Genomic DNA, 26,843 nt, shown 5'->3' with positions numbered 1-26,843 from the left:
TGTTCGCTGGCAGTCAGGCACTTTCTGTAATTTTAAAGCTAATCTCAAAATTATGAGATTCTATGATCTCTGTGCCAAATAGAAAAAAGTAGATCCACTCATGTGTGATTATTCCTGTGCCCTGCACTTCAGATCGCTGGAAGGAGTCCTCAGGTATTTGAAACAAGTCGGTGCAAACACTGGCCAGGAATGATGCAGGTGTGATCCTGCCTGAGAACAGCAGGGCAGGTGAGCTGGTCTGTCTTTCTTGAGCTCTGCATGGCTTGTGAGCGATTGTGGTGCTTGGCACATCACCAGCAGAACTGGCAGGGAGGCTGCCAAGGAACCCAAGCCCCGACTATCAGAGGAATCAGTTCAACAAGGCCAGCATCACTGTGTGCCCCAGGACACATCTGCCCACCCACCTCCATCACACAGCATCTCCAAAACGACTCACTGGATTAGTCGTGTAGGAGTAAGATGAACTGGTAAGTCACTGTGCTTTTCACTCTGTTTCAGGTTCATCACAGACTCAGAAGGGTGCAGTGTTCTCCAACCCAAGCCCTTGTTTAATTCCATCCCCTCCAAAAAGCCCTTTGCCTGCATCTTTAATGAGTGTTGCAGCAAGATCCTGGAAAACAAGAAACCACAGGGTAAGATGCCTAAAAATACCCAGCCAAGAGGAGGACAGGCAGTGTACACAGCGATGCCAGTCAAGGGCTCATAAAGAAAATTCAACCCAGCCTTTGGATGAAGAACTTGCTTTCCTGAGCCTGCACAAGATGCTGTCTGCCTCTGGATCCCAAGGGCAGCACCAGCCTGCTGGCTGCACCAGCCAGCAAAGGCCTATTCCAGGACCAACAGCTGTTGGATCAACAAGGATCAGGTATGTGCACTGCTGACAGCAATGCCTGCAATGTGTCTGGGGAAAACAGAAGGGACTTCATGGCAGGAAAAAGCAGACTTCTGTGTTATCTATGGGGTCTACTCCCTGTTCTGTAAAGAGAATTCCTTTTATTTGTGCTGACATCTAATGCTAAATGAAACATTTTCTCATGTGTTAGAAATTTTGTATTTTCTTGAATAATAGCCCAGAATTTTGCTGTGTTCTTATTGATCCATTCTCATGTTCCTCACCCAGAGCCAATGCTCTGTCTGTTGCACAGCTCTTGTTGTGTCGTTTGTTCAAGACTCTCCTCGAGTAAACTCCAGGACAAGTTCCTGACATCCCACTTAGGTTTTTTTCCCTGACATGAATTCACGTTAGAATGAGCTCTGGAAAATAAAATAGACATTAGAGAAGTGTCACATGCACCAAAACATTGTTATTTCTGAACCCACTTACTGTAAGATTAACATCGTGTTGCTTTTTGAAGAAATACAGCTGAGAACTTGTGACATGACAGCTTGATTTTCAGTTAACATAGTCATTATGGAGTCAGTACAGGCAGAGAACACATGCCTTATGTGGGAAGCTGGTGTTCCTTGTGCTTATCCCAGGCCTGGCAGCTTTTGGATCAGTTTTCAGAGCTGGTGAGGAGCATGCAGATATCCAGATCCAGAGTGCAATCTTGCCACAGCATTTCTTTCTTTTCCTCAGGCCCATCATGGATGAGAGGCCTTCTGGAGAGATCAACCACCAGTATCCAGCTGTCTGCTCATCCACGAAAGCCTCAGAGAGGTTTAGGCCAACACATGCTTCTTGGCCCCTGACTGCCAGGGCTGTGCTGGAGCCACTGCCACACAGTACCACTGCCACAACAACATCTCAGAACAGAAGTCCTCAGTCCTAGAAAATACTCAGTTTTCAGCATGTGTTGGAGCCATATACACAGACCAGTCATGAAGGATCAATGCTATCTTTCAGCTTCTTCTGCAAGCTAAACACAGAGCTGTGCAAGTAGAGCAATTCAAACAAATGACATGATTTGCCTCAATTCAGGATACAGATGGTCCAGAAATACTTTAAAGAGCAACCGCTGATCAACCAAGGAGCTAATGAACCTCTTATTACAGAAAAACATGGTTATTTTTGCAACTTTTGTGCACTAAAACAGAACAAATTCTATCGTATTTCTTCTCCACCACACCATGCCCTGCTCTGGGAGTCAAGCAGGGACACTGAACAAAGCAGAGCGTGGAGCCTGCTGTTTGGGAGTGGGCTGGAGGTGGTGATGAGGCAGCAGCCATGCCACCTGCCTTTTGCAGTCATGGATGTTTAACATGTGAGGGCCAAAACCGAGGTCTTGAGAAGAAGTGTTGGCTGGAGCAGGTTCTAAGGGAGGGGTACACTGCCTGAAGAAGAGCCCAGGAGGGCTGGATGGTTTCAGAGCTTATGCCCCCACAGGATCTCACCCCATTCAGAGGCATCATAGGTCCTTATTAGATGCATTGCTATGGGAGCAAATGCTGAACAAGTGGCTTATCCCAATATTAACATGTTTGTTTGCTCCATAGCCACCTGGAAGGACTTCTCTTACTTTAGACATTGCATTCCAAAATTTCTTTAGCACAGTTGATCTCTGACACTAGGTGTCGGAGCATGCCCTGCACGTGCCTTTCACCTCCATCCTACCTCTAGCTTTTTTAGACCAAATAGACTTTCCAATTTAGCATAACTGAATGATTTTAAGTGATGATGCAGCAAAGACAAGGCAGGGAAGTAAGGGAATAATCTCTTGTTTTTTCAATAGGGCATTTGCTTTATATTTGGGTGAGATTTAAAACATTTGTTTTAGTGGGACAGCAGACTGAGTTGCTGTTCCAAATGACTGTGCCTTACAACTTTATTGATGTTGCAGTCTGAAACCAAGCATCATTACATTTTTTTCCAGTTTAAATTACTATGGTTAGATTATATTTTTAAATCAGTTTATAAAACAGTAATTACATAATGAGTTGATGAATTGGTTTGTCTCCTTTCTGCTGGCCATCTTAACATAGAGAAGCAGAGTAATAGACAAAGCCCTAAAACTTTCTTTTGTCATGGTGCTCCTTGTACCACTTTCTCCTACAGAATGTCTGGAGTTTGAAGCTAGCTTGCCCAGTTTTGATGAGCCTAGTGGAAATCATCCATCAAAAATCATTAAAAATTATGTGATGTGATTCTGTGCAATATTGTGGATGCAAGCAGGATTTCCTGTCAAATGTCACCCAGCAACAGTGCCTGTGTCCTTATATAGGCCTCCTAAATTTGACTTTTTGCCAGTGTCACTGACCATACCATCACAAAAAGAAAAATCTGACCTTGTAAACAAAAGAAGACGGTGACAGCACAGTTTTCAGAAGTTGTCTGTGCCCTCCCTGCCTTCTTGAAGTCTGCGGGCCTCGCTGTCAGTCAGCACTGGTGACAGTCAGGCCCTTCTCTATATCAAGGGCTGTATTAGTGGGCAATGGGTAGGACTGTCTTCTCCAAGTATTCAGAGCCTCCTTCTCAACTGGCATCTTTGATTTCAAAGGGGTGAAGGGGAAAAGAAAGGGTCACTGGGGTTTGTGCATGTAAACTGTGGCATATGGATAGGTCTGAACATGTGCATCTGCAAATGCAAAACTCTGGGTACAGATCTGGAGTCTCTCAAAAGCACCTATGAACTTCTCTCACCACAAACTCAGCTTGGCTCTTTGTGTGCATGGAGCAAGAAGCTTCTCTGAGGTGGCAGAGAGGACATGGAGAAATGGTCAGAAAAAACAGCTGAACCCTCAGGTATGGGAAATACAAGTCACTGAGGGCTTTATCCAGACCACTTAACTCAGGGTTGCCTGTTTTACCTTCCCTTCAGGTACCCCAGTGGTAACTCTCAGGGGTGCCGGCAGTGTGTGACTTTCAAAAGAGCCACCCCACCCCTTACTAACCAGCTCTGCCCCACTGGTGGCCTAACCGAGGCAATCACATGCTGCATCATGGTGTGGCTTGTGTTCACAGAGACAGGAGATGTCTACTCCACTTGATAATCACTGCATCACCTCCTCAGGTGCATATTGCTAGGGATGGATATGTAAGACAGGCTTAATGCCATGTGCTCTTGTGTCCTGGTGGTGCCACTGTGGGGATTTAGTGTACAGACTTAAAGGCCTGAGGAGTGAAGTAGTTGAGATGAGCGCTGTGGCTTTAGTGGCACTGTGCTGCAGCAGAAATCAGTGATGCCAGGAGCTGGGGGCCCTGGGGCTCTTGCAGGGCAGCATCTTAGTGCCACTCTCCTCATTTGAACCTCTGGTTTAAGTGCAGGAAAGCAAAAGCTCAGATGGACCTTGTGGACACAACACCCCATGCTTATCTGGGAGATGTGGTTGGTCTCGAGCTGCACTGCTGACCACGTACCCAGAGCACAGGGTAACAGGCCAGAGAAGGATGCTCTTAGGCTCAGTGAAGCAACAGTGCTTAGCTTTTGGGCATTGCCTTCCCAAGGTGGATCTCCAGCTGTGTTACCCAGCAGGGCAGAGCCTGGTTTCGGGCATACAGAGAGGATGGTGAAGCATGTTGGCACCAGACTTGCCTCTGACTTGCACACATCTTGTTAATATGGTTTTGGCACAGGGAGTGGAGTAAGACTGGTTAGTTCCCAGCACATGAAAGCTTAGCAGGTAGCAGAGCCAAGCAGTGGTGGACAGCTGTGTCGGAGGCATCAGATTTTTGTGTGCCACCTTCATTGTGTCCCTTCTGGGCAGTCTGACCTGATGAGTGGTTATGTGCAAGAGTATATGCTCTGAAGCTGAATGGGTAATGGGGCCCAACACCAGGCTGTCATGCATGGAGCAGCAGGGAGGCTCAAGAGGGCAAGTTTGTGATCACAACCTGACCTGATGGGGAAGAAGGACTGGTAGTCTTCCGTCTGGAGGCACACCATTAGTGGCTGTGCCTCCAGTTTTCCCAGAGTTACCATGCTGTTGTCTTGCATTTTCCAGGACAAGCAAAATAAACAGGGCCATTGCTGTCTGCACAGCCACAACAGATCCACAGAGAAAATTATTGCTCTGTTTTAGCCTCTGCTTGTCCATATTCTACCCTTTTCATCTAGAAAATGCAAAAGTCAGCCAGGGCTTTAATAGGCTTTAATACCTATTTAGGAAATGTCAGATATGATAGGCTAGTCATGAATTCAGTTCTCTTGGCCCAAAACGAAAATATATGGAGAGTTTCATTTTGTGTTTTTTTGTTGCTTTTCCCCTGCATTGGTCCCTTGAATATGGAGAAAGTCCTTTAATGAACAAGCTTATTCCCATCCCTTGCCTTTTCAGACTCCTAATATTTGTCTCAGTAGGATCCTTGCTTCCAGTTGGATGTGACGAGTTTCAGATATGCATTACCAGAGTCCATCTCCTTGTTCTTGTAATGGGCCAGGAGCTGCTGATGCCTTTAAGTGTCTCACTGCCTTAATGGCATTTGCTGCTGGCTGCCAAATTGATATCTAGTGTGTAAGCTGGAGAGAGGGGTGAGAGCTGTTCCCCTCACCTATTAATAAATCAGCACTGCAGGGAAGAGTTTTCTACTGGGAGCCAAGTCTCATCACTGCGTGCTGCTAAGGGAAGGGGGGCAATGGTTAGCTGGGAACAGTTGCCCTGCAGGGAGCAGGGATAGAAGCAAAAGGATTTGGCCCAAAGTGACAATGCTGTGGCATTAGCAGAAGCATGATCTATCCATGAGGCCTCTGAACATCACTGGTGTCCTGTGAGCAGCTCTGCAGGAGTGGCTGGTGCTGTCCTGCATGCTGAAAGGCTCCACTCAGATGGAACTTTAACAAAAAAAAAATTGGAGAAATAAGTAGGGAGCTGTGTGCCAGCCAGACTGTTATTTCACTGTTTAAAAATTGTCCCTCTTCCTGAAGTGAAGCATGTCTGGGACAGTATCCCACTCAGACAAATGGGCCCTGACAAGCAAAGGTGGCTCCTGGTCAGACTTGGACTGTGTTCTACACCTCCTAGCTCTGCAGAGCCCCACCCACAGCAGAGACCTTAGCATTCCATTTGGGGACAGGGTCCCCATGGCAGCTGTGTGCACAGCACACCGCCACAGGGCTCATGGCTGTCTGTCCTGCTTGTTACCAAGGCCATTATTCTCATTGAAGGCTTGGGATTGCTTTGCACTTGGAACAAATTCATCTTCATTAAAGGATGAAGAGGAGATACTCTTTGGCTGTCAAGGAGGAGACCTTTGGCCCAGGAGATGTTCAGGAGGGAAAGTCTTGTACATGCCTCCTCTTCAAATACATGCAACTGACAGGTCAGCTCAGGATTATTTTCTACATGGTTCCTTGGCTTGTTCAGAGCCTGACATGTTTAGGCTCACTGCCGTGAGCAGGTCTGCACCCATGGTAGAACGCAGACGCTCCTGGAGTATGATTAGTCAGATGGCTTGTGCTCCAACAGTGCCAGTCTCTCCACTGATAAAACAGGGTTTGTGATGGCTTAGATGGTACCATCCAAGCCAGGTGAGATGAATCCTGCCCTGCAATAGTTTCTCAGTATGCCAGAGTATCCTGGCCATGTTTTTATTGTGTCCTGCTCCTCTAAAGTTACCCTGGGGGATAGTGGAAATGTCCTGGCTGAGATAAAGGATCGGCCATGGAGAGTGGAGACAGCATGGGAGCCTGTGACTGCTGGGGCAGCACACCTCAAGTTGGTGCACATGGCTCTTTGAGCAGGCCTGTGAAGCTTTTGGACCTTCCAGGGAGGGGCAGGCAGTGGGGCAGGTAGATCAGGATGGCTGCAGGACAGCAAGGAGGACTTGTCCTGGACTGAATTCAAGGTGTTCTGCAGACCGTGAGTGCAGGCAGAGAGCTGGCCTGTTGCAGATGCATCTGGGAGTGCAGGTCTGCTGCCCAGTCCCCAGAAGAAGGGGATGTCTGTCATCTCTGTCCTCAAAGAGGAGGAGGCTGGCTGGACTTAGAGAAACCGGTCCAGCTCTCTGGGAGGGGACCCAGGTAATGGAGATCCTGCCTGAGAGGTCTCTTGCTGTCACCAGAAATAAAACCTTTCAGTGACAGCCTTGATGCAGCCTTAGGGGCAGTTGAGTAGTTTTTCAGCTCTGCATTGGTTTCCTACAGCCCAAGGACAAATCCTGATCTGAGAGATGCCTGTCTTACAAAGGCAACAAGAGCAGAGGCTTGCTCTGACCCATCCCTCGAACAGTACATTTACCACTGTCACGTCCTCTCCTCACTGCCATCAGAAACCTCATTGTGGCTGTGCGTCCCCAGCTGTAGCTCAGCACCATCATGCTAAAATTAAGGGAGTAATTGAGATCATTTTTCAACTGTGCCAGGGGATGACAGCCTTGCAGGATCCTCCTGCATGGCACAGCGTAAACCGAAAAAATAAAACGTTGGATTCCTGGGTGGAGAGTTGCAGTATCATTTATAAATATTAAACCTGTGCCTCAGGAAGGGAGTGACTGCACATGCAACGAGGTAAGCGCTGCTTTAGCTAAAGAGTAAGAATTGGAATGGACGCTAGAGGGAAGAAGAGAGTCTCACAAGTGTAATAGAGTCGGAAACCAAACCCAAGCAGCTCCAGAGCGCTTGGGAGGAGTTTGACAGTCAGAGACTCAACGTTTTCTTCTTTATCTTATCCAGCACGCAGTGTGCTTGCCTAGTGTGATGCCCCCAGATGCGCTATGCTGATAGTGGCTTGCTGTATCACACACGGCTTTGGTTTATTTCGAAATTTAGGAAGCCTGCAATGCCCTCAAAGTGCAATGGAGAACATCCCAGACCTGCCTCAGCACTGGAAAGCTGTGGTGCTTTCAGGCATTAGTGGTGTTATAGGGCACGTGATTATGCTATGTGCAATCCCAACATGTTTTAAAGGTATGATCTTTGTCACAGACTACAGCTATGAGCTGCAAACAGGCTCAAAACAACGCAGGGCTTGAGTTCCAGCTTCTCTTCCCATGCTGTCCAGGGCCCTCTCATCTCCAGAGCCCAGCAGAGCAGGCAGAACTTCCTTGGTGACTGTGCTCCCCAGTGCTGCTGGGCAAGTCCCTGCTGCTAGGTCTTCCAGTCTGAAACCAGTCCTCTCCCAGCCCAGCTGTGTGAAAGCTCTCTGCCACTTCTCTCCACTTTATCCCCACCTTCACCTCTTCTATCCTTCCCCTGCCCTGTTCCTGGTTCTAACCCAGCTCGACCCCCCACCTGGCAGGACCTCGCTGGAAAAGTTGTGAAAGCTAGGCATGGTTTGCATTTATTGTAGCTCTTCTCTCTTCCATGACTTTCCACCTGCAGGCATCTTGGCCCTCCTTCTGATGTCAGGACAGCACTGGGAAACCTGGCAGGTCCCAAGGGCTCCATATCTGCCTCCACCTAGCCCATGTCATTTCTGTCCCAGCCCTTTCCCCATGTGGAGCCTGGCAAAAATCAACACCCACGTTCTTACTGCTGCTTTGTGGGCAGGATCAGACCCTTCTTCCTCAACAGCTTGCAACAGTCCCTTCTTCATGTCTGGGCCACTGCTGCTGCAGGCTGCTGTCGCCAGCATCATCCATACCCAGGGGACATCTAGAGCCATGACAGGGGCCTGAAGGTGAGTACCACAGTACCTGCTCTCTCCTCACCAGCCAAAACACATTGCCGTGGCCATGCTGCCTGTAGAGACACTGCTGAGCATGTGTGGTCTCCTGTTTGTGCCAGGGCTGTGCCAGGGCACACACACTAACCAAGGGTACAGGCACTTGTGGCTGCACCATCTGCCATGGAAAGGAGATGTCATGTTCAAGGAGAGAAAGAAAAGGTGAAACTGCCGTGGGAGGAATCATTGAAAACTTTTGGGAGATCTGCCCCAGGAGGAAGGCACTTGGCAAGCAGAAGAGGAAGCACAGGCTGCAGGGGTCAGCACAGGGAATATGGGTGTGCCAGCAGCAGGAGTCAGGTTGGGAACACTGTGCAATCCTGTCACAGGAGGAAAACCATGTTCTGCTGGATCAGATGTGGAACTAGTAACAAGGCAGGCATGATGGACCCCCTCCAAAGCAACACCCTCCTCAAGAGAGGAGGGGTTAGAGCAGATCGTGTTTTCCAGACCACTTGAATGACTGCTAATGTCTTGCCAAGGCAAGCATCTTCCAGGGTCTGGGTATGAATCTGTCAGTCCTTACCAGAAAAATGCTGCACACCAGGAACAGCAGCCAAGATCAGGATGTGGATGTCTTGTCCAGGAGAAGGGGATTTCCTGGATTAGTCACCAGACCTTCCCCTGTTGAGAAGCTCAGTTCCAAAAGCTGCTAGGATCCTCCAAGGAATGTTTTCTGCTGCTTCCCTAGGTGGAGTTTCACAGCCATAGCAAGGAATTAAAAATATTCAGGGGTCTTGTAGGGTCAAAGCAACAAATGAGGTTTTTTAAATGGAGAAAAAAAAAGTTCAAAACTTCTACTTTCCCTGATTTCTCCTGTCCCTTTTATTTTATCTAGTGTCAATTTTGATAGAAAAAGGGAGGTATTACTTTCCTCTTTCAATTGCTATTGCCCAATCCTGATTTTCTTTTATTACAAACAATCCAGGGGAAGCAGGAATCCAAACACAAACCTTCGGATTAGATTAATGGCATGTAAAAACAAATGAGAGGCCCTTGCTGCTGTGGAAAAAGGGATTACCTTAAGATCAAGTAACTATGTGAGTGATTTACAGGAGAAGGGACAGAGATGGAAAGGGACTGCTATGTCATGCTGGCATTTGGGAAGGTGGCCAAAAATGCAAGAGGGGGACTCTGTGTATGCACCTGTGTGTGACTGTGTGCGTGTGTGTGTCTGTTCCGTGCTAAGCTCTGGGGTGGTTCTGGCATCCCTGCCACCTTGCCCTGAGTCAGGAATGGAGGGCATGGGAGGTCGAACAAGGGCTGCAGGGGGAGTTGGGATGCAGGATTGTCATGGGCAAGGGTGGAAGTTTCAGACAAGGTCTATCATGGAAACCCTCCTGTTGAGTCATGAGGGTCAGAAAGGACCCCTTGCTTTCTAAACTCCTTCTCAGAGAGGAGTCTTAAGTGCAGCTGGATCCAATCCTGGTCCCAGACTTGATCAACAGTTTATGTCTAAAGGATTATATAGGTGTAATTGTGCCTTTATACAACTTTGTCCTACAGAATTAAGGATGACAAACCAAATATATTTATATGAATAGAATGATTATTTAAATGATGATGACAATGATTAGACTAAAAGACTTTAATCAGAATTGTTTGCTACAGAATATAGAGAGTTGTAACTACTAGTATAGTACACTATTTCTTGAAACCATATTGAAGTAACAATATTTAAGCTAGCAAAATAATTATTAAGTAGAGATTGATGTTACTCACCCGTACCAACAACCATGGGCATATCTCTTTCATTCAGCCTTAAGGAGTAACCTCTAGGGAAGTCTTCACTCAAGAGAGGAATCTCCACAGACTCCGAGATGGGGTGTGTTAGAAGGCCCTGACATTAAAAAGTGGGACTGGGCTTTTATAGTATAAAGTGATTTCCTGTCAGTCATATGTTTCTAGGCCAGCTATGTCAGCTCAGCAGCCTCTAGCTCAGCACCATTAGATAAGTTATCAGTACTATAACTTGTTGGTTCCTTTATCAGGAACTTTGTCTGCCACCTCCTCGCTGGTGCCAGTTTCTGTCAGGAAACATTGTTTTTCATGTCCTCACAATGTTTAACTTTGGTATTGATGAGTCAGGCTGGTTTCAGCATTCTTTGACACCAAAAGCAGCATGACCCCCCTTCTCCATCCATCACTGATAACTCCTTGCAAATAGGGCAAAGTCTGAGCTGTTTTACCTCCACCTAGGCAGAGCATCCTGCTACAAGGAGGGCTTAACCGTCAAAACCCTGATGACTCTAACTCAGACACTGCAAATCCAGGGCCAAAATGGAGATAAGAAAGAACTACAAATGCAGTTCTCCTCCATTTGCTGCTCTTGGCAGGTTGTCTGTCTCCTCCTGGTTGCCTGACACAGCACAGTCCCCCAGGGAGGCTCTGGCAGAAATGCTGAAAATACTTTCATTCTAGATCATAGAATGGTTTGTGTTGGAAGGACCTTAAAGATCACCCAGTTCCAAACCCACTGCTATGGGCAGGGATAGCCCAAGTTGTGTCCTATGCCAGGGCACAGCCCCCATCTGCCCTGCTGCAGCCCTTCCCTACCCCTCAGTCACTGCAGATGGAGGAGGAAAGGACCAAGCAGCTCTGCAAATCTCAGCATTGCTGCTTCCCTCTGTTCTGAGGTGTCAGTGCAGCGGAGAACACCTCCAGGTTTAGCTGGGTTGTCGGGTCACCCCCACACATCAGCAGTCAAGCCTGGGTGCATGAGGTGGGGGTCAGCTCTTCTGGCAGGGCCAGCAGTTTAGAAAACATCAGGCCAGATTCCCTGGTGCAAACTGTTGTTGCCTCCCTGATCTTCACCGAGGCTGTGCTAGCAGCAGAGCTGGTCCTTCAATCTCCAAGCACAGTGCCTGTCTTGGCAAGGATCCTGGGATGCTGGCAGGGTTTGGTTGGTTTATTTAACGGGTGCTGGGGCTGTTGTCTGCCACATGTGATTTATTCCTGTTCTGGATCACAGAGTTTGAACCATCTCCTATTTCCAATGCTTCTGTCACAGCTTTGTTTGCAGCGTCATCGCTGTTCAGCAGCTGCCTGTGCTGCATGTCCAAGTGGAGTACCAGAGCTGAAGGGCACTTCCCAGGCTCCCATGGGACCAGCAGATGCTCAGCACTCATCTACATCAGTGTCCTGCTGGCAATGCCTGTCCAAGGCATTGTTCCAAGCTCTTGGCTTCAGTCTAGGAGTGGTGTGCTTTGGTCCTGGCACATTAGCCCAGTGTGTCCAGGGTTCTCCATCTCCTACTCCAGTAGATATTGGTGTTTTTCACCAGAGCCAGTGGCTTTTTGCAATGGGATCAGGTTGGCTTGGGATGAGAGACCCAGGGACACACTGGTGTTGATCTAGGTAAGCAGGTGGGTGCCAATTCACCTGCTCTGAGGATAATCATTACACTGTCAGAGAGAAGGCAGCAGTAGACAGGAAAAAAATACAGCTGAAAAGCAGGAGACAGGTGAATATAAGAGAGTATAAAAGCATCTCTTCAGAATAGATTTTAACCCCTTAACCCCTTGCCCCTGGTCCTGCATCATCTCCAATTGTAGCCAGTAGCAGCTGCCCAGGGAAAAGCCATCAGAGCATGGGAACAGGACAAGTAACATCTTTTTCTTGTCTTGACTCATCTCTGTGGCTATGTGCCTGTTGCGCAGGACAAGCAAATATCAAAATGGGCTCCAAAAGCTCTCCCACTCTCAGGAAAATCTATAGCTCAGTGGCTGTGAATTTTATCAGTGAATTTAAATATCTGCATATAATACATAGCAGATATACTTAGATTTTTCTTCATTAAGTCTCTCAGGCTTTTTCCAGGTGGGGAGAAGAGTAGCATCCCCTGACACTCCTTGTCCCCACACTGCAGTCCAACGGTGGGATGAAGCTGATGCAGCTGCCAATAGCTTCATGTTTCCAAGGACTTATTGCCATTTTTATTTTTTTTCTGATATTGAAAGCCCAGCATAATAGCTGCCATAAAAGGCCACTTATTCCAAGTGGCACAGGATTTAAGAGAGACTGTGATTGCTCCTTATTCACAGACTGTAATCCTAGTTTCTCTTCTCTTCCTAATGCTGCTACTCTCCCCTGCTCCATGCCTTCCTGCAAGCAGACTGTCCCATGCAGGGCTCATCCCTGAGACTTTCCCTTTTGGTTTACTGGGGCTAACTGGTGCATCCTGAAGCCGAGGGCAGGTGTTTGCTCTGGCTCTGCAGTTCCAGCCTTGTCTTGCAGTGGCCGGTGTGAGCAGCAGTGCTCCATGCCACCCGTCCTGTCTCCCTGTATAGCACTAGACATGGGCTGGCAGCATCCATAGGTGAGAAATTTGAGTGCTCTCCCTCCAAACCATGGCATGCAGGCACTTGGTGCTCTAGTGGTGTCACCTGCTGCCCATGGCCCTGCTGCCTCACTCACACGCAGTAGCGATGGCTCCTGCCAAATTGCAGAGCGAGCAGTCGTATCATGCATGGGAGAAGGGACCGGGGGAGCATGCCAGGCTCTATCCCTTTGCAACACCCCAGCCAGTGTCATCCTCTCCCCAGCATATCCATGGCCCTGAGTGGGCAGCGGGCACCCTCTGAGATGGGTGAGCACCTAGTCCTGTGGGTACAAATATTTGCACCCAAATTCCTACCAGAGCTGTGGACAGGAAGAGCTGTCCCCCGATGCCCTTGCCACCTGGTGGGGACCCGCCACAGTGCTGAGTGTCACTCCTCCTGCAGCTCAGCCCTGTGGCAGCCCGACTTTTCCTTATTTGTTTTTCTCCCTTTGAGAGCTATTCTTTCCCTCCCATATGCTGTAATAATTACAAGTGATAACTTAACAGCTGCTCTGCTATTCCAGGCTCAGCAGAGCCACGCGCCTCCGCTTTCCCTCCCTCCTACGGCTCTGGGTCAGCGTCTTGGCTTCGGCAATCAGGGATTCCTGCAATTTCTGCCACTCAGGAGGATCTGGACTCTTTTCCCCTCCATTGCCATCTGTCTCCCACCCGCCCGTCCCAGCATCACGAAGGGGGATGGGACTCCGACATCCATCTGTTACCATGGAGAAAGCTGAGCCAGCAAAGGGATGCACCCTGCATCCTGGGTGAAGGCCAGTGGAGAGATGGTGGAAGGGGTTTTCTGGTATATTTGTTTTATTATCATGTGTCACTCATGAGGTCTGCTGCAGGTGGCAACCACCACCCTTGATCACAACAGACCTTAGGTACCTCCTAAGCCCCCTTGCTGGAGGAAGTGGTGGCCTTAGGCCTGGTGTGGCAAGTGCCACATCACAGCTGGTGGACCAAGTCCACATCCCTCAGACGAGCACTTTGCCATCCCTCCTCCCATACAACAATGGCAGCGCAAAAGTGATTATATTGAAAAACACTTCTTGGGTTCAGCTGCTTTGGTGGCAGCCCAGCCCAGCACTGCAAACATCAGCCAAGTGAGCTAAAAACACAGAGCAGCACCAAGAGGGCTGAACGTGGCTCCACGGTGGTGAGAAATGGTAGCTGTAAAACCAGACTCATGTAATTAAGGTTGTATCTGGTGTTGCGCTTGGCCTGACCCCAGAGAGGCCTTTGCTAAAGAGATAAGGGAAGAGCCAGGAGGCTGCCTGTGACTTGGAGGTCCTCATCACTGTCCTGTGTTGCATGCTGCTCCAGCTGTGTTGACAATGCACACACAACCCACATGGCCCTGGCCATGCCATGCCACCTTTGGTGGTCTACCACTCCACATGCCCTGACAGGCTCCCCGGGTAACGATAGACCCTCAACAGCAGCCCTGGGGTCCCACTTTAGGTGTGAAAGGGTTTTTTCTCCTTTTACAAGATATTTTTGCATCCAGTTTATCTGATTGCTGAAAGCCCAGCATGAAAATACAGCCAGATGAGCTGTTTTTGCCTGCTCCCCCCGGAAGAAACACTGCATCTCTGAACACTCCAATCTCTCCCCAGCCACCAAGACTGCAGAGGCAAGAAATGCTTCTCCAGCACAGATGAAGATTCCTGGAAATGTGTCAAGACAGCCCGATCCCTGGCAATGGCAGCGAGACGTGTGAGTTTCTGTGTCAAGCCAGCTCACCCAGCCCACAAAAGGCTGCGTTCTGCTTCCCAAGCACTGGAAATCTGACACCTGCCCGCTTGCTCCCATGCAGACCCATACTGGTCACTTCCCGTATTCCAAAGGCAGCATTCCCAGCACCTATGGTTGCAGCAGGCTTGAAACTGTAACAAAGCCCTGTGGCAACCTGAAGCAAGTGTCCGCAGTGTGGCCAACACCTGAATTCATTTTTGGCAAGCTGCAGTGCAGGCAGGGTGCCTGTTTTTCCTCCCTTATGTGTTGTGGGCTTTACTGAGATAGTAAAATGCCGGGAAATAAAGAGAGGATTTTACCTAAGGATTTGCCAGAGCCGCCAGGCTGCAGTGGTCTTGGCTTTTCTCACCCTGCACAAACACCTCATCTCCACATGAAGATGTGTGTCACAGCAGGTGACATCTTCCCCTTCCACCCACCAGCCTGTCCTTATAGGCAGCACATCCCACAGGATGCCTGAGGCAGGTCTCTCTAAGGGACAGTGGTGGATACTCTTCCCTATGGTCCTCCCAAAGCTGTAAGTGGGAATAAAAATTGGGATTGTGCAAGGAGGAGGGTCTTCCCAGGAATTTCACTTCCCAGGCTGGGAATCCTGCTGCTGGCACCATCTCAACGTGATGGTGGACAAGGTCACGGGCCATGGACAGGACTTTTGTGCACGCAGATACTGCTCACACAGCCAGATGACCATGAAAATCCCTTGGCTTTTGGGTCAGCAGCCGTAATGCTCTGTCTTGAATTGCACTCCACCCAGAGGGCCTTTGGAAGAGGTGACACAGTGCTTATCTGAGCCAGTTTGATGCTTGGTAGCTCTGCAGGACAACCAAGCACAGGCTTCAGTGGCAGCGCTGGTGGCATGGGACACACACTGGAGGATCACTCATCAGGGGAAGCAACACGTGCCTCGCTTACACCTCCCACAGGGAGTAGGCAGCTCCAGGAAGAGGCGTCTTGAAAAGCTTGTGCCATCTTGTACAGGAGAGCTGGCAGCTCCATCTGGCTCCGCTTCAGTGGAACTCTCTGAGGAGCTGCCAAGGGTGGCCAGCGGGGTCTGTGGGTGGTGTGCCAGAAGCAGGCTAGGAGGAGGAGAATGAGGAGGAGGAGTGGGTGGGATACAGGTGCCCCACACTGCCAAGTTTCTCTTGGAGGGTGCTAACCCTTCATTAAAGCAACTGCTCTGTACTAGGAGAGGGATGGTGGGTTTAGGGGCCAGTTTATGGTGTGTTGCTGGTCCTCAGCTACAGGGGAAGGGCTACTGGGACTGCAGCTGGTCCATAACCATGACCTGGGAACATTTTGGGCTTCATCTACAGGAGCTTCAGCCCACAAGTGCTGCAAGCCACCATGTGCATTTTCTGCATGGCAAAGTCTCTTTGCGACTCTGCTGATTTTCACAGGTCTCACACTTTGCTTTTACTCTCCCAAAAGGCAGTGAATTTTTTTTCTTGAAGCTAGAAGTGTGATAACAGGGTTCTCATTGAATCAGGAGTGCTGGGGTACTTGTTAGGATAAAAACACATGGGGTTAACACCGTATCCCTCACCTCTCTTAGCCCAGGCTATTTCACAGCAAAATTACAGTCCTTATCTGCACCTAAGTTTTTCAGCAGAGTAGCGGCAGCTATCTGGTTCTTGGTTTCTTCATTTCAATCTCTTTGATCATGTGCCACGATTAATCTGATCTTCATGAGGCGGGATGAGTAGGAGTCAGAAGAAAAATTGTAATCGTCTGTGCCTTTGGCATACAGGAATGGCATAATTTTGTAGTCTCATCTCTGTGCTGGTAGCTTTAGGAAAAGCCTCCATCCCTTCATCAGCTAGAGACGCTGTGCAAGGCTAAGGGACACATAGAAATGGCAATATTTGTAGCTGGGTACCATCACTGTTCCTTATTCCCCCATTTTTGCAGGCTGCAGCATCTCCGCACTACAAACCACCGTCATCAATGACTGCAATCCAGCTGGCATCGATGAACTCCAAACATGAAAAAAGTTCATTATAAGCTCCTGCAACGTTGTTGGTGTTTGCTCTCACCTGCCATGTTGCAGCAGATACCACGCAGGTAATTCCCAGCACTGTTTCATTGCCTGAGTCAAATGAAACATGAGTTTTTGTTGGGCTGGGAGGAAGGGCAAGGGGAGGTGACATCATACTGCCTAGCCCTGTCCTAGGTCTCCTGAAACTTTCTTTGCCAGTTCCCACCGGTGCAGCACTGGCTATCCTGACAGCTGGGATAAAGATGTTTTGCCCCGTTTAGCCCACACTGCCCTTGGCCCCACTGCAAAGCATTGCTTTCATTCTGCTTGCACAAACTCTGGTCTCCATCACAGCCCTTTCTGTGTATTTGAAACATCTCCTTAGCCTTCCCCTTCCTAGACAAAATGATCACCGTTCCTTTACCAACCCCTCTCTGGTCACTTTTCTCCCCAACTTGTATAGCTCTCTTCAAGTGCTTCTTATTTTCTTGAGAAGCATTACCAGCACAGAGCAGAGATAACCAAGTAAGGGACCTGTTTTAAGCCATCCAACACAGCATGATTAACCCATATCATAGATTATGATCAAAAGCACCTTTTCTATAGAAATTATTATTCTTGTCCAACTGACTATTCCAGCCAGGATAACTCTCTTCATCCTCCATTTGTCCAACTGATTATCCCATCTCACCTCACCCACATTTCTGTTGAATTATATTTTGGGATTTTTTTTTCCAGAGTATTTCTCTGATTTCTCAACACCATTTTGAATCATAATCCCTTTCTCAGGTGTGCTGGCAACTCCTCTCATTTGCTGTTACCTTCAAACTGAATACCTGAATGGGTTAACAGTTTTGGGCCCTCTCTGTTTTGACCAGAAAAAACAGTAAATACGCTCTGTGCACTCCCTGTACAGTGTTTTTAATCTCAACAATCATTCCACAGACTTACTCATGAGAATGGTTTTATCTGTAACAATGTCTAAAGCCTTACTAACATCAAAAATATGTTGTCTCCTGCTTTTTCCCTCTCCTCAAATCCAGTGGCTCCACCACAGACAGCGGTTGGATGGGTTCATTGCAGCTGACCCTCAACAAATCCCTGTTGGTGATGGCAGGGAATGTTTTATACCGGCTCCACTCACTGGAGCAAAGGCAAGAATGTGGTGGAAGACACGAGCAATGGGGTGTTTGATCTTGGCTGGGTTATAGAGAAGCCATGCTTCCACCTCTCTGGTGCTGTGGGGCATGAATGCTGGTTGCCCCATTCCTGTTTCTGGCTGGGCTGAACTGCCCAAATACCCCAAACTGATCCTGACTTTGGAATAAGCTTTATTGCCTAATGAGTGATGGTGGGCAACCAGCTGACTCTCGGCAAGGTACAATTTTGGGGGCCATATCTGCCATGTGCAGGGTGAACTACTGCACTGGGCACATGCAAAACCTTAATGTGCACCTACACCTTTCTGAACAAGTGATTCCCTTAGGTCTGGGTCCCTGAGGGGCTGCAGGGTGAGCTCCCTCCCCACACACCCTTAGGAAGTAAGTGATTCCTTTCCTAAGCCACATCAGAGGGCAATAGGCATCAGGGAGATGGGAATGCTGAGACTGGAGGATCGAGAGCCCAAAAAGGCCATTTTTCTGTTCAAGTGGTCATGCTTCTGTTCACAGCACCACGCCTGAAGAAAAGGCTTGAATGTCTTATCACTGTCCCCAAGTTCCCCTCACAGACCCTGAGGGCTTCTTGGCTGCCCAGGGAAACTCTGAGGTGCTTCTGTTCTGGTGTAATTATGACAGGCAATATATAATCAGCTGAGAGCTCTATTGACAGCCTCATTTGGAACATAATAGACTAATGGTCCCTTCAATTGAATTAAGGATTTTTTCAATTAGTTACAAATTAACCTAAATTAAGAGTGTTTATTTCAAATGAGAGTGAATACAGAAAGACTTAGTGTTGGTTCCACTAATCTAAATCTACAGTCTTAATCATTTTGGATTCATTTTCCAAGAGGGCACATGACATTTTTATTGGTATGAAGACCAATCAGAAATGTGGCAGGTGTTTTGAAAGTGAGATATTTTTGTCTTATAAGGCATGCAACATCTGATAACACATCTCCTAAAAATCTGTACTGATACCTCCTTCCCAGGCAAAAGTAAGTAAGCTATGGCAGTGTAAAGGATGGTGCTTCAGTTTTACAGGTGCGTGTATATATATATATATATATATACACATATACATCCACATTCGTGTGTGTGTGTATGGAAAAAAATTCCTGGGAAATTTGTTCCACTTTAATTACTCTAACAGCTTTAAATCGATGCAACTTGTGAATGCTAACAAGGCTTGAAGCAGCGGCCAGAAGGTGATGGCAGAAGTATCTGTGATGGTTTATGATTTGGTTTTCCTCCTGTTCCCTCCTCTGTTCCTCGTCTCCAAGTTTCTCAGTACTCTGCTCAGGATTGATGCACCCGTAGCAGAGGCAGTGGGAAGGACTGGGGAACCTCTTCTCATCCCTGTGGCACGCTTGGCTGGGTTTTTTATTTAGCTTGGACAGCCATGGTCCCCTCTGAAGTTCCCCCACTGCCCAGCTGGATCCCTTTAGGAAACAGCTCCCACGAGCCACTTTTCTGTGCAGGGGAAGCTGCCCTGGATCTCCCCATCCAGTGTGTTGGATCACTACTTCTAAAGGTGTGTAGTAATTGAGTCACCAAACCCTGCCTTGGAAAAAAAGATCCTTAAAGTACCATGTTTTGCTCTACTGTCCTTAACACTGTTGATGAGACTGTGTGATTTTGGGTGCAGGCCAGGGCAGCCCACAGCCCTCTGCACAGCAGCATGGGGGGGAACAAGCCACTTGTTGTGTTTGAGTTGTGGTACCACCCAGATGATCAAACTGCTCCATCGGGGGCATTACCGTCTCAGCACACACCGCGAGGGTGATGAGGAGAGAGGTGATGACCTTTGCTTTGGGGAAGAGACGTCAGAGCCCGGACCTTGATTATCCTTCTGCAATACAAGGAAACCCAAGGGTGGCTGAGTCAGTCTGTGAAAAACCTGCCTGGCATCACCCAAGAAATCAGCTGCAGAGTCAGGAGCTGAAGCCTGCTTTCCTTTGCACAGCTCAGGTGCTTGCAGACACTTGCAGGTGTGTAGGAGTGAGCTTGTCCTGGGAAAAAGAAACCAGTGGACTTCAGATGGGAGAAGAGCCATGGCTTGCCTTTGCTCCCACATCCTGATGTTCACAGATAAGCAGTGTTCAAGCTGGCTTTCAAAACCAGGGCATCTCCTCTGCAAGCAAGAGAAAGAGACAGGGAAGAAAGGAGAACTGCCTTTTTAAAAATGTTTGCTTTATGTAACCCTCTCACCTCAGGGTCTTGGGACTGAAAGGCATGGAAAAGGGCTTGTTGACCTGATGTTAACCTTCAGCTGTCAGCCATTCAGCTCCATGATCCTCACATGCCGCTGCTTAATCCAGGAGGAAAAAAAGTACAAAGCCTGCCCAGAGCCTCTGCCATCTCATTAACATTTGGCTTAGGCAAGATTTCCATCCTGCACTCCGAGTGCAGCAGCTCCAGTTCAAACAGCTCTCCTCTGCTGCAGCCTTCCCAGGATGTCCTGGCAGCACAGGGGTTTACCACAGCTTCTGCAGTGCTGTGCTTTGGGGTTGGGGTCTCTGAGCTGATCATGGGCTGACAAAATGTAAGCCAGGCAGAGGCACAGGCATTTTTTGTCTTCTTGAGAGCTTGAAAAGACCTCTCTGTTAGATTGCAAGGTTCTTCTTTTGGCCAAGATGAGGCAGTTCCCAATAGGCACAAGACAGAGACCCAGCACAGGTTTGGCTGGTGCCTGGTACCTCTTGTGGGGGTTGGTGATCCCACAAGGCCATAAAAGTCAGGCCACAGTTTCTGGCTTGACATCACATCCCACATCCACACCATGTGCATCCAGATGAAAGGAAGGTCAGAGGGAGAGTTGAGGAAGACATAATATGGGAGGAACAAGGAGCACATGAGCATCTTGACCTTCAGCCAGCCATCTGCTACCCCCACACCTGTGCAACCTTCACTTTATTAAACATGAAAGCTCCGTGGTTCCCTGAGATAGCAAATATGGTTCAGCACACAGGAAGTTGGCAGGGGCACCTGCTGCCCTGGGGTTGGCGTGGGGCTGGCAAAGGTTTCCTCTTGCCATCTGGGAGCTGGCGCTGGCAAGAGGACAAGTGGGTCAGAGGCTTTATGCTGTCTAATGTGAGTGGTGTGCTTTTGGTGGTGGAGAAACACAGCATGGCCATGGGCTGAGTTGGGTTGCATGAGCTTGGAGATGGAGCTTCAACCCTGTGAGAGATGGATGATCCTCTGTTGGCATGGTGGGATTCTTCAGTGGGAGGACCTCTGTTTTTAAGTATAACAAGTCACACTTTAGAAATAAGTTGGATGAGGCTGTGGCTGGATTTCTGTGATGTAGGCTAGCAGTTGAGGACACATACTACAGGAAGAAATCACTCCCTATAATGCTTTCCTGTTGATAAGCTGTGATTCTGGGACAAGACTGGGATCCATGTGGCTGTTTAGCCATGAGGAAGTAGAAAATCCTATACTAAGATCAAGGGTCTGAGTTGCTGAGCGTCCTAGGGTGGCTACAGGGAGCAGTAGGTGCTCTCAAGGGCATGTTGATTAGCATTCCCTCAATTCTCACCCCTTGCCATTGCCTCCAGGAGTGAGGTCTAAATGGGTAGAGTGTGGCCCATAGGTCCCCTCACCATTTGCTACTAACACAGGTCAAGAGCACAATCCCCTAGGCTTCCTAAACAGCATGTATCTATATTTATTAATCCAAATGGCTTTTTTCCCCCACCAACTTGTCCAGTCTTGTGTGGAACCTGTGCAAATGCTCACAGCCAACAGCATCCTTGGGCGAAGAGATCCCCAGGTCTGACCCCCATCACATGAGAACCTTCATGCTTTGAAATCAGCGCCAGTTTTTACACTGGGAGAAGGCGGCAAGACTAATCTTTATCAGCCTTCTCTGGGCCATGCATGACTTCATGGCCCGCTACCATAACCTCTTCAGCCATGTCTTTTCCAGACTGAGAAGGCCTGGCATGCACGAGTCCTTGCTTGCAGGGAGGCTCCCCCAGACCTTTGATCCTCCTTCATCCCATTCTCCATATTGCCCTATTACATTTTGGGTTTGAGGCTTCAAAGAGGTGCCTTTTGGGGCACAGGTCAGTGCAGTGGCTTGGCAAGCATGCCTGCCCCACAGCTCTTGCTCCCTCCAGATGCTGATGTTTCTTGGCCACAGGCTGTGCCAGCTCCTGTGATCCTGCTTGCTTAAGTAATTGGCACAGCATACCATGCATAACCAACTTGGGATTTTGGTTTTGTTTTGGTTTTTTTTTGATCCAGGACTCTTTCTCTTCTGGAAGGGTAGAAGTCTCATCTGAGTGTTTCATCGAGCATTGGACTGTTTCCTGTCTCCTGACTGCAAAGCCATGCTCCCAGTGTTTAATCTCCTTGTTTTTCCTGCAGAGACCCTATGCTGTGTGAGGGACTGTAGATGAGAGCCCCGCTGAGACCTGAAGGGGACACATTTGAAGCTGTACCAGCTCCTTCTCTTTGCTTTTATCCCAGGTAAAATGTATTTACAAAACAACATGTAAGCACAAAGAAAGCAAACAAACCTCAGTGTGGTCAATTCTCTTCTGGCTTCTTTCATGCCAACAAGAAAGCGAGGGGCTCAAACTGGAACTTCAAACTCCTTTGAAGGCATTCAGCCGATTATAAAAGTGAGAACCAGCTGCACAGTGTGGGTCCCAAGATGAACTTTGCTGTAGGTGAGACTGTAGTGAGAATCTGTCTTGACGAATAATAACTCTTTATATTTTTTTATGGGTTTTTTGCTACAATTTCTCCTTCCTCTTGGCCCCACCACAAATCTGCTCTCACTCTAATCTTTTCTTTGGCAGCTAAAACTATTATCTTTATTGTTTCAGGGCTTGGCTTCTTCCTGTTAGATCTCCTAATTGGATTTTCACTCTCCGATCCATTTAGTCTCTTCTGTGCTTTCACTAAAACCCTTTAACCCTTCAGCACCTCTCTTCCTCACTAACCAGTTACCCTTGTGGGTGCTCCTCTCCCCATGCCACTCCAATTTTCCTCCTCTCTCTGATTTGCATGGGTACAGCTTTCCTAAGCCACGGGTGTCACCTCCAGTCTCACTGTCTGTGGGCAGTGTGCCTCATCACCATCTCCTTCGCTCTTTGCAGGCTGCAAAGGCTTTTTGGATTTTAACCAAGAATAAGCAAAACAACCCACATCACCCTTTAAAAGGAGGTCTGAGGTCACTGTAGAGTCAAAATCATCCAAAAATTATGACATTTCATCTGCGGATAGCAAAAGGCTGCTGCTTCGTCCAGATTCACTTTTCTACTCAGAGGAGAGAGACCAGTCCACCCAGACCAGGTGGCAGTCCTGTATTTCTGGCTGTGTCTTAAGAATATTAGCAGCCACAAGGGAGGTGAAACAGCAGTGGGGCTGTGTCCACTTCTGACACTGCTGTGGGCACCTGGGCTGACTGTGGGAGGGCCACTTAACCCTTGCTCTTCATCCTCTTTGGAGAATGGAATTCATAAAACATGCTTTCTTCCACCTCCCATCAATCTTGCTCCTTTGCCCTGCAAGCTCAGTGGGACAGGGCCTTGCCCATGCAGCGCCTCATGTAATGCTGCCAGGGTCTTCACTGGAGGCTTCAAGCGTGCCAGGAATGACCTGATTGCATTACAGGTGCTTTCTGAACAGCTAAAATCTCTCTTTCTTCCATACCAACAATGATCTCTGTCCTCTCCATGAGTAAATCAGTGCTTTGATTTCTTCAGCCAGTAAGTACCCTTGAAGCTGTCCTATGAGCACAGCAAGATGATGCCGGTGTCTAACATGAAAGGGGCTTGGGTACCCCATAATGAAAGAAGGGGCTGTTGGCTTTTATAGCCTGAGCCATGTGGCTAGCTCATCACACAGGAGGAGGATGGAGCTGAGATGATGGCATCTCACCACTGGTCTGTTTTTTCCATCAGGCCACACAGTGATGGATCTCTGTAATTTTCAAGCAGCCAGGATCTTCAATTGTAATGTGCCTTTATTACAACTTGGGGCAGAAGGAAATAAGCTCTATGCCAGGTCAGTCAAGCCCAGTGGTGGCAGAGGTGATGGAATAAGACCTCCGCTTAGCAAGATGCTGAGATGTGAGTACAAAGGGAGAAAAAAGGGGGAGAAGAGATACCACCCCTAATACCTGGCTGCTCAGCCCAGGTCCAGGTGCCTGGTTCTTGACAGGCCTTGATGGACCTGGTCCCTCTCCTCCTTTCATTCTTTTTTCCAGCCTTTTTACAACCTCAGTCCCTTTATGTTTGTGTTGCTGGAGTGTGTTGCCATGGTTAAAGCTGTTATTCACAGCAGGGTTTGCATCTTACCTGTGAGACAGATATAATATGGAGACGGAGATGTGAATGAATACACTTGTTTGCCCTCATTTCAGTTCCTGCTGGGCATGTGACAAAATAAATCTAATGGTAAAGGAAAACCCTTCAGGGAGAATGGGGAGAGGAGATTGCCACCTTGGAGGAGTTTGTCCAAGGAATATATAGGCTAAACCAAAAGTATGGGTTAGAAGAGATGATCACCTGAGAGCAGGTGATGTGGGGAGAGCAGAGGTGGACATAGGTTTTTTAGAGGTATTATTGAATTGAGAAAATATGTAACTTCAAGTTAAGTCTACTGTAAGGGTGAAGTGTACATGTGGAAAAGTGGGGGTCACAGTTCCCTCCCTGTAGTCTGTTCCCACCCTGGCAGTGCCCATACAATCTTCCTCTTCAGCCTTGCTGTTTTCCTTGGCTCTGGTTGCTCTGAGTGCTAAAAAGGGTTTGCACATTTTCTCTTTTTTTTTTTTCTTTTGGTTAAGATGTGCTTATCAAGAATCTATTTTCTAAATTTTACTTTATTCTTATACTTCTTTGACAATATTATTTATTCAAGGTAAGGGGGAGATGGGGAACGTTCCCATAGGGTATTCTTGTCCAGGAAAAGGTGATAACAAAAACTTTGTCTCTTAGACTTTTAGGGGTTTTGGCTTTGATGTATCAGGCCAAGATCATTTTATTGTCGTTACTCAGGGAGTGATTCAGAATAATGGATCTGCTAGGAAAGATGGACCAAGTTCCTGAGTTTTGTGGCTAATGTTATTACGCAAGTTTGAATTGATGGAACAGTTCTGAATTGCTTCACTCAAACATGCACTGAATGAAGAATTGAATCAATACTTGCTGGGCCCTCTTCCAGCCCCTCCAGAAACAACGGGTTTATTTCTCTCCTTCCGGCAGCCCACCAGCTCTGGTGTTGGCTAGCTGGGGATTTTGGGGAGCTCGCAAACAAATAACTGCTTGAAGGGAAATCACACTGTTCTGCTGCATCCCACTGGGGTCTTATCCCACGTGCCACTGCATCAGTGCCTGTGATGTTGGGTGGCTCTGGATGGGACACCTGCACCAATGACAGGCAGAGCAGATCTTGCTTGGAGAAGCATTAAGGGGCAAAACTGAGCCATTGGTCCTTGGAAGAGACCACCCCCTTTCTGTCTCCAATGGTTGACTGGTTGAGTCCACTCTGCCCCACCACTGGGTTAGTTTGGCATGTTTTGTTGCTATCTTGTAGCCTCGTTGCATTATGACACTCATAGTGACATGGTAGAGGAGGTTTCTGCTGAGACCCTCTTCCACTATAATACTTTCAAATGTTCCATGGTCAGACGTCCAAGCTGTCTGCATGGATGTCCATTGTCCAGTGACACAACAGCTTTTCTGACAGCTCGGCTGCAAGAGAGCTGTGCAAAAGGGGATCTTGTGCTCCCTCCCCATGCTGGCAGTGACAGTATCTCCAGTTCTTGAAGGAGCTGGTGAGTCTCGGAGGAGGGAGCTGAGCTCACTTATCCAATATACCAATGCTGTCCATGCCTGGACAAAATGCATGGGGCTGGTTGGGGGATGACTCCTAGCTAAGGAGTGAGGCCCATGCCCTCTGGATTATTTTGGTGTCTCACATCCTTTGATTTTGTCTGGAGGCAGGACTCCTTTCCCATCTAACATGAGACTATGCCTGGTTATACCTGGCTCCTGCCTGTGTGGAGGAGGGAGATGGCACTTCCAGGGGCTGAGTCAGTCTCTTAAAAGAGAAATCACTCTCCAGTATGTTTTTCCCCTGATTGAAAATCTCCCCAGGTGACTGGGACCCAAGATTAGCTGCCTACATTAAAGCCTGAGATAAAAGATGGTGAGTCGGGGTGAGGGAGGCTAGAAGTTCACTCCTGGCTCAGGTGAGGACAGAATGGGTTGAGGATAAAAGGGAATGCTTCTAAATCATATGCAAGAAGTGCAGAAAATGGCTCTTTCTCCAACACAGAAAAGCTGGTACCACCTCAGCTCAGTATTTCTGACAGCCTCATCCCCAAGCCCCACTGCTGGCCAGGGCTGCTGTTTGCCTTTCTCCTGGGTGCAGCACTGCAGCTCACTGCTGTGTGTTGCTGCACCGCAGCAGTGCCCAGACAGCCAGGTCTTGCTGCCTTGTTCAGCCCTCCTAACTTGCTGTTAAAAGCACTAACAGCACTGCTAGGGATATCCTTTCATATCCCCCAGCTCCATGCTGATATGCACCTGATCTCTTGAGATGTTGTCTGTTCTCTTCAGGAAAGCTGCCAGAAATGTCAATGTTTTCACCCTCCTGCTTTGTGTGTGGTGGTGGGGCTGTATCCCTGCTTGACAGCTGACATCCTCCCCAAGCTCTGTAATTGGGGTGATGGAACTAATGAGGGGGTGAAATCCATCCCATCACTTTCTGTGATTGTCATTTGCCTTCTCCTCCTTCACTGAGTCAATGGAGAAATCTGATATCTGAGCCAAACAAGGGACGTCTGTAACCGTGGTCTGACCAGCACTACGGGAGGCTCGGTGCTAAGGATGAGCAGAGCAACCTCAGAGCCACATGGACACCTCCCTGTGTGCTTGTCTACTGCATAAAGTCACCACAAATTAACTGTAGGTATGTCCAGAAAATTAATGAGTTAAAGTCCTTTACAGCCTCACATGGGCCATCTTCTGCAGAAACAGTGTCCTTAATTAAATCATACCTCATTCAAGAGGTGCTGAATTGAGCCCAAAGGCGAGGAAGGCAGTCTGGGTGCCTGGTGCTGTACAGG

General features: G+C 48.2%; 1 protein-coding gene across 7 annotated transcripts in view; it reads left to right on the top strand.

The window, feature by feature from the left end:
* The window catches only part of LRRC56 (leucine rich repeat containing 56), a 95,616-nt gene extending 78,955 nt beyond the window's left edge, over positions 1-16,661 (top strand). For 6 of the 7 annotated variants that reach the window (XM_039381210.1, XM_039381211.1, XM_039381209.1 and 3 more), the window contains 2 exons: positions 499-865; positions 1,580-2,885. In XM_039381210.1, coding sequence (XP_039237144.1) covers positions 499-865; positions 1,580-1,772 — 560 coding nt within the window. In that variant the 3' untranslated portion in view covers positions 1,773-2,885. Of the gene's footprint in view, positions 1-498; positions 866-1,579; positions 2,886-16,528 lie in introns of those variants that run through there. The other variant, XM_039381212.1, reaches the window with a different exon arrangement.
* Positions 16,662-26,843: the final 10,182 nt, after the last annotated feature.

The sequence above is a fragment of the Pipra filicauda genome, unplaced genomic scaffold (assembly GCF_003945595.2).
Source record: "Pipra filicauda isolate LSUMZ 115617 unplaced genomic scaffold, ASM394559v2 scaffold217_size2002032_pilon, whole genome shotgun sequence".
In the NCBI taxonomy this organism is placed as follows: domain Eukaryota; kingdom Metazoa; phylum Chordata; class Aves; order Passeriformes; family Pipridae; genus Pipra; species Pipra filicauda.
This window is presented reverse-complemented; position numbering and strand designations above follow the sequence as displayed.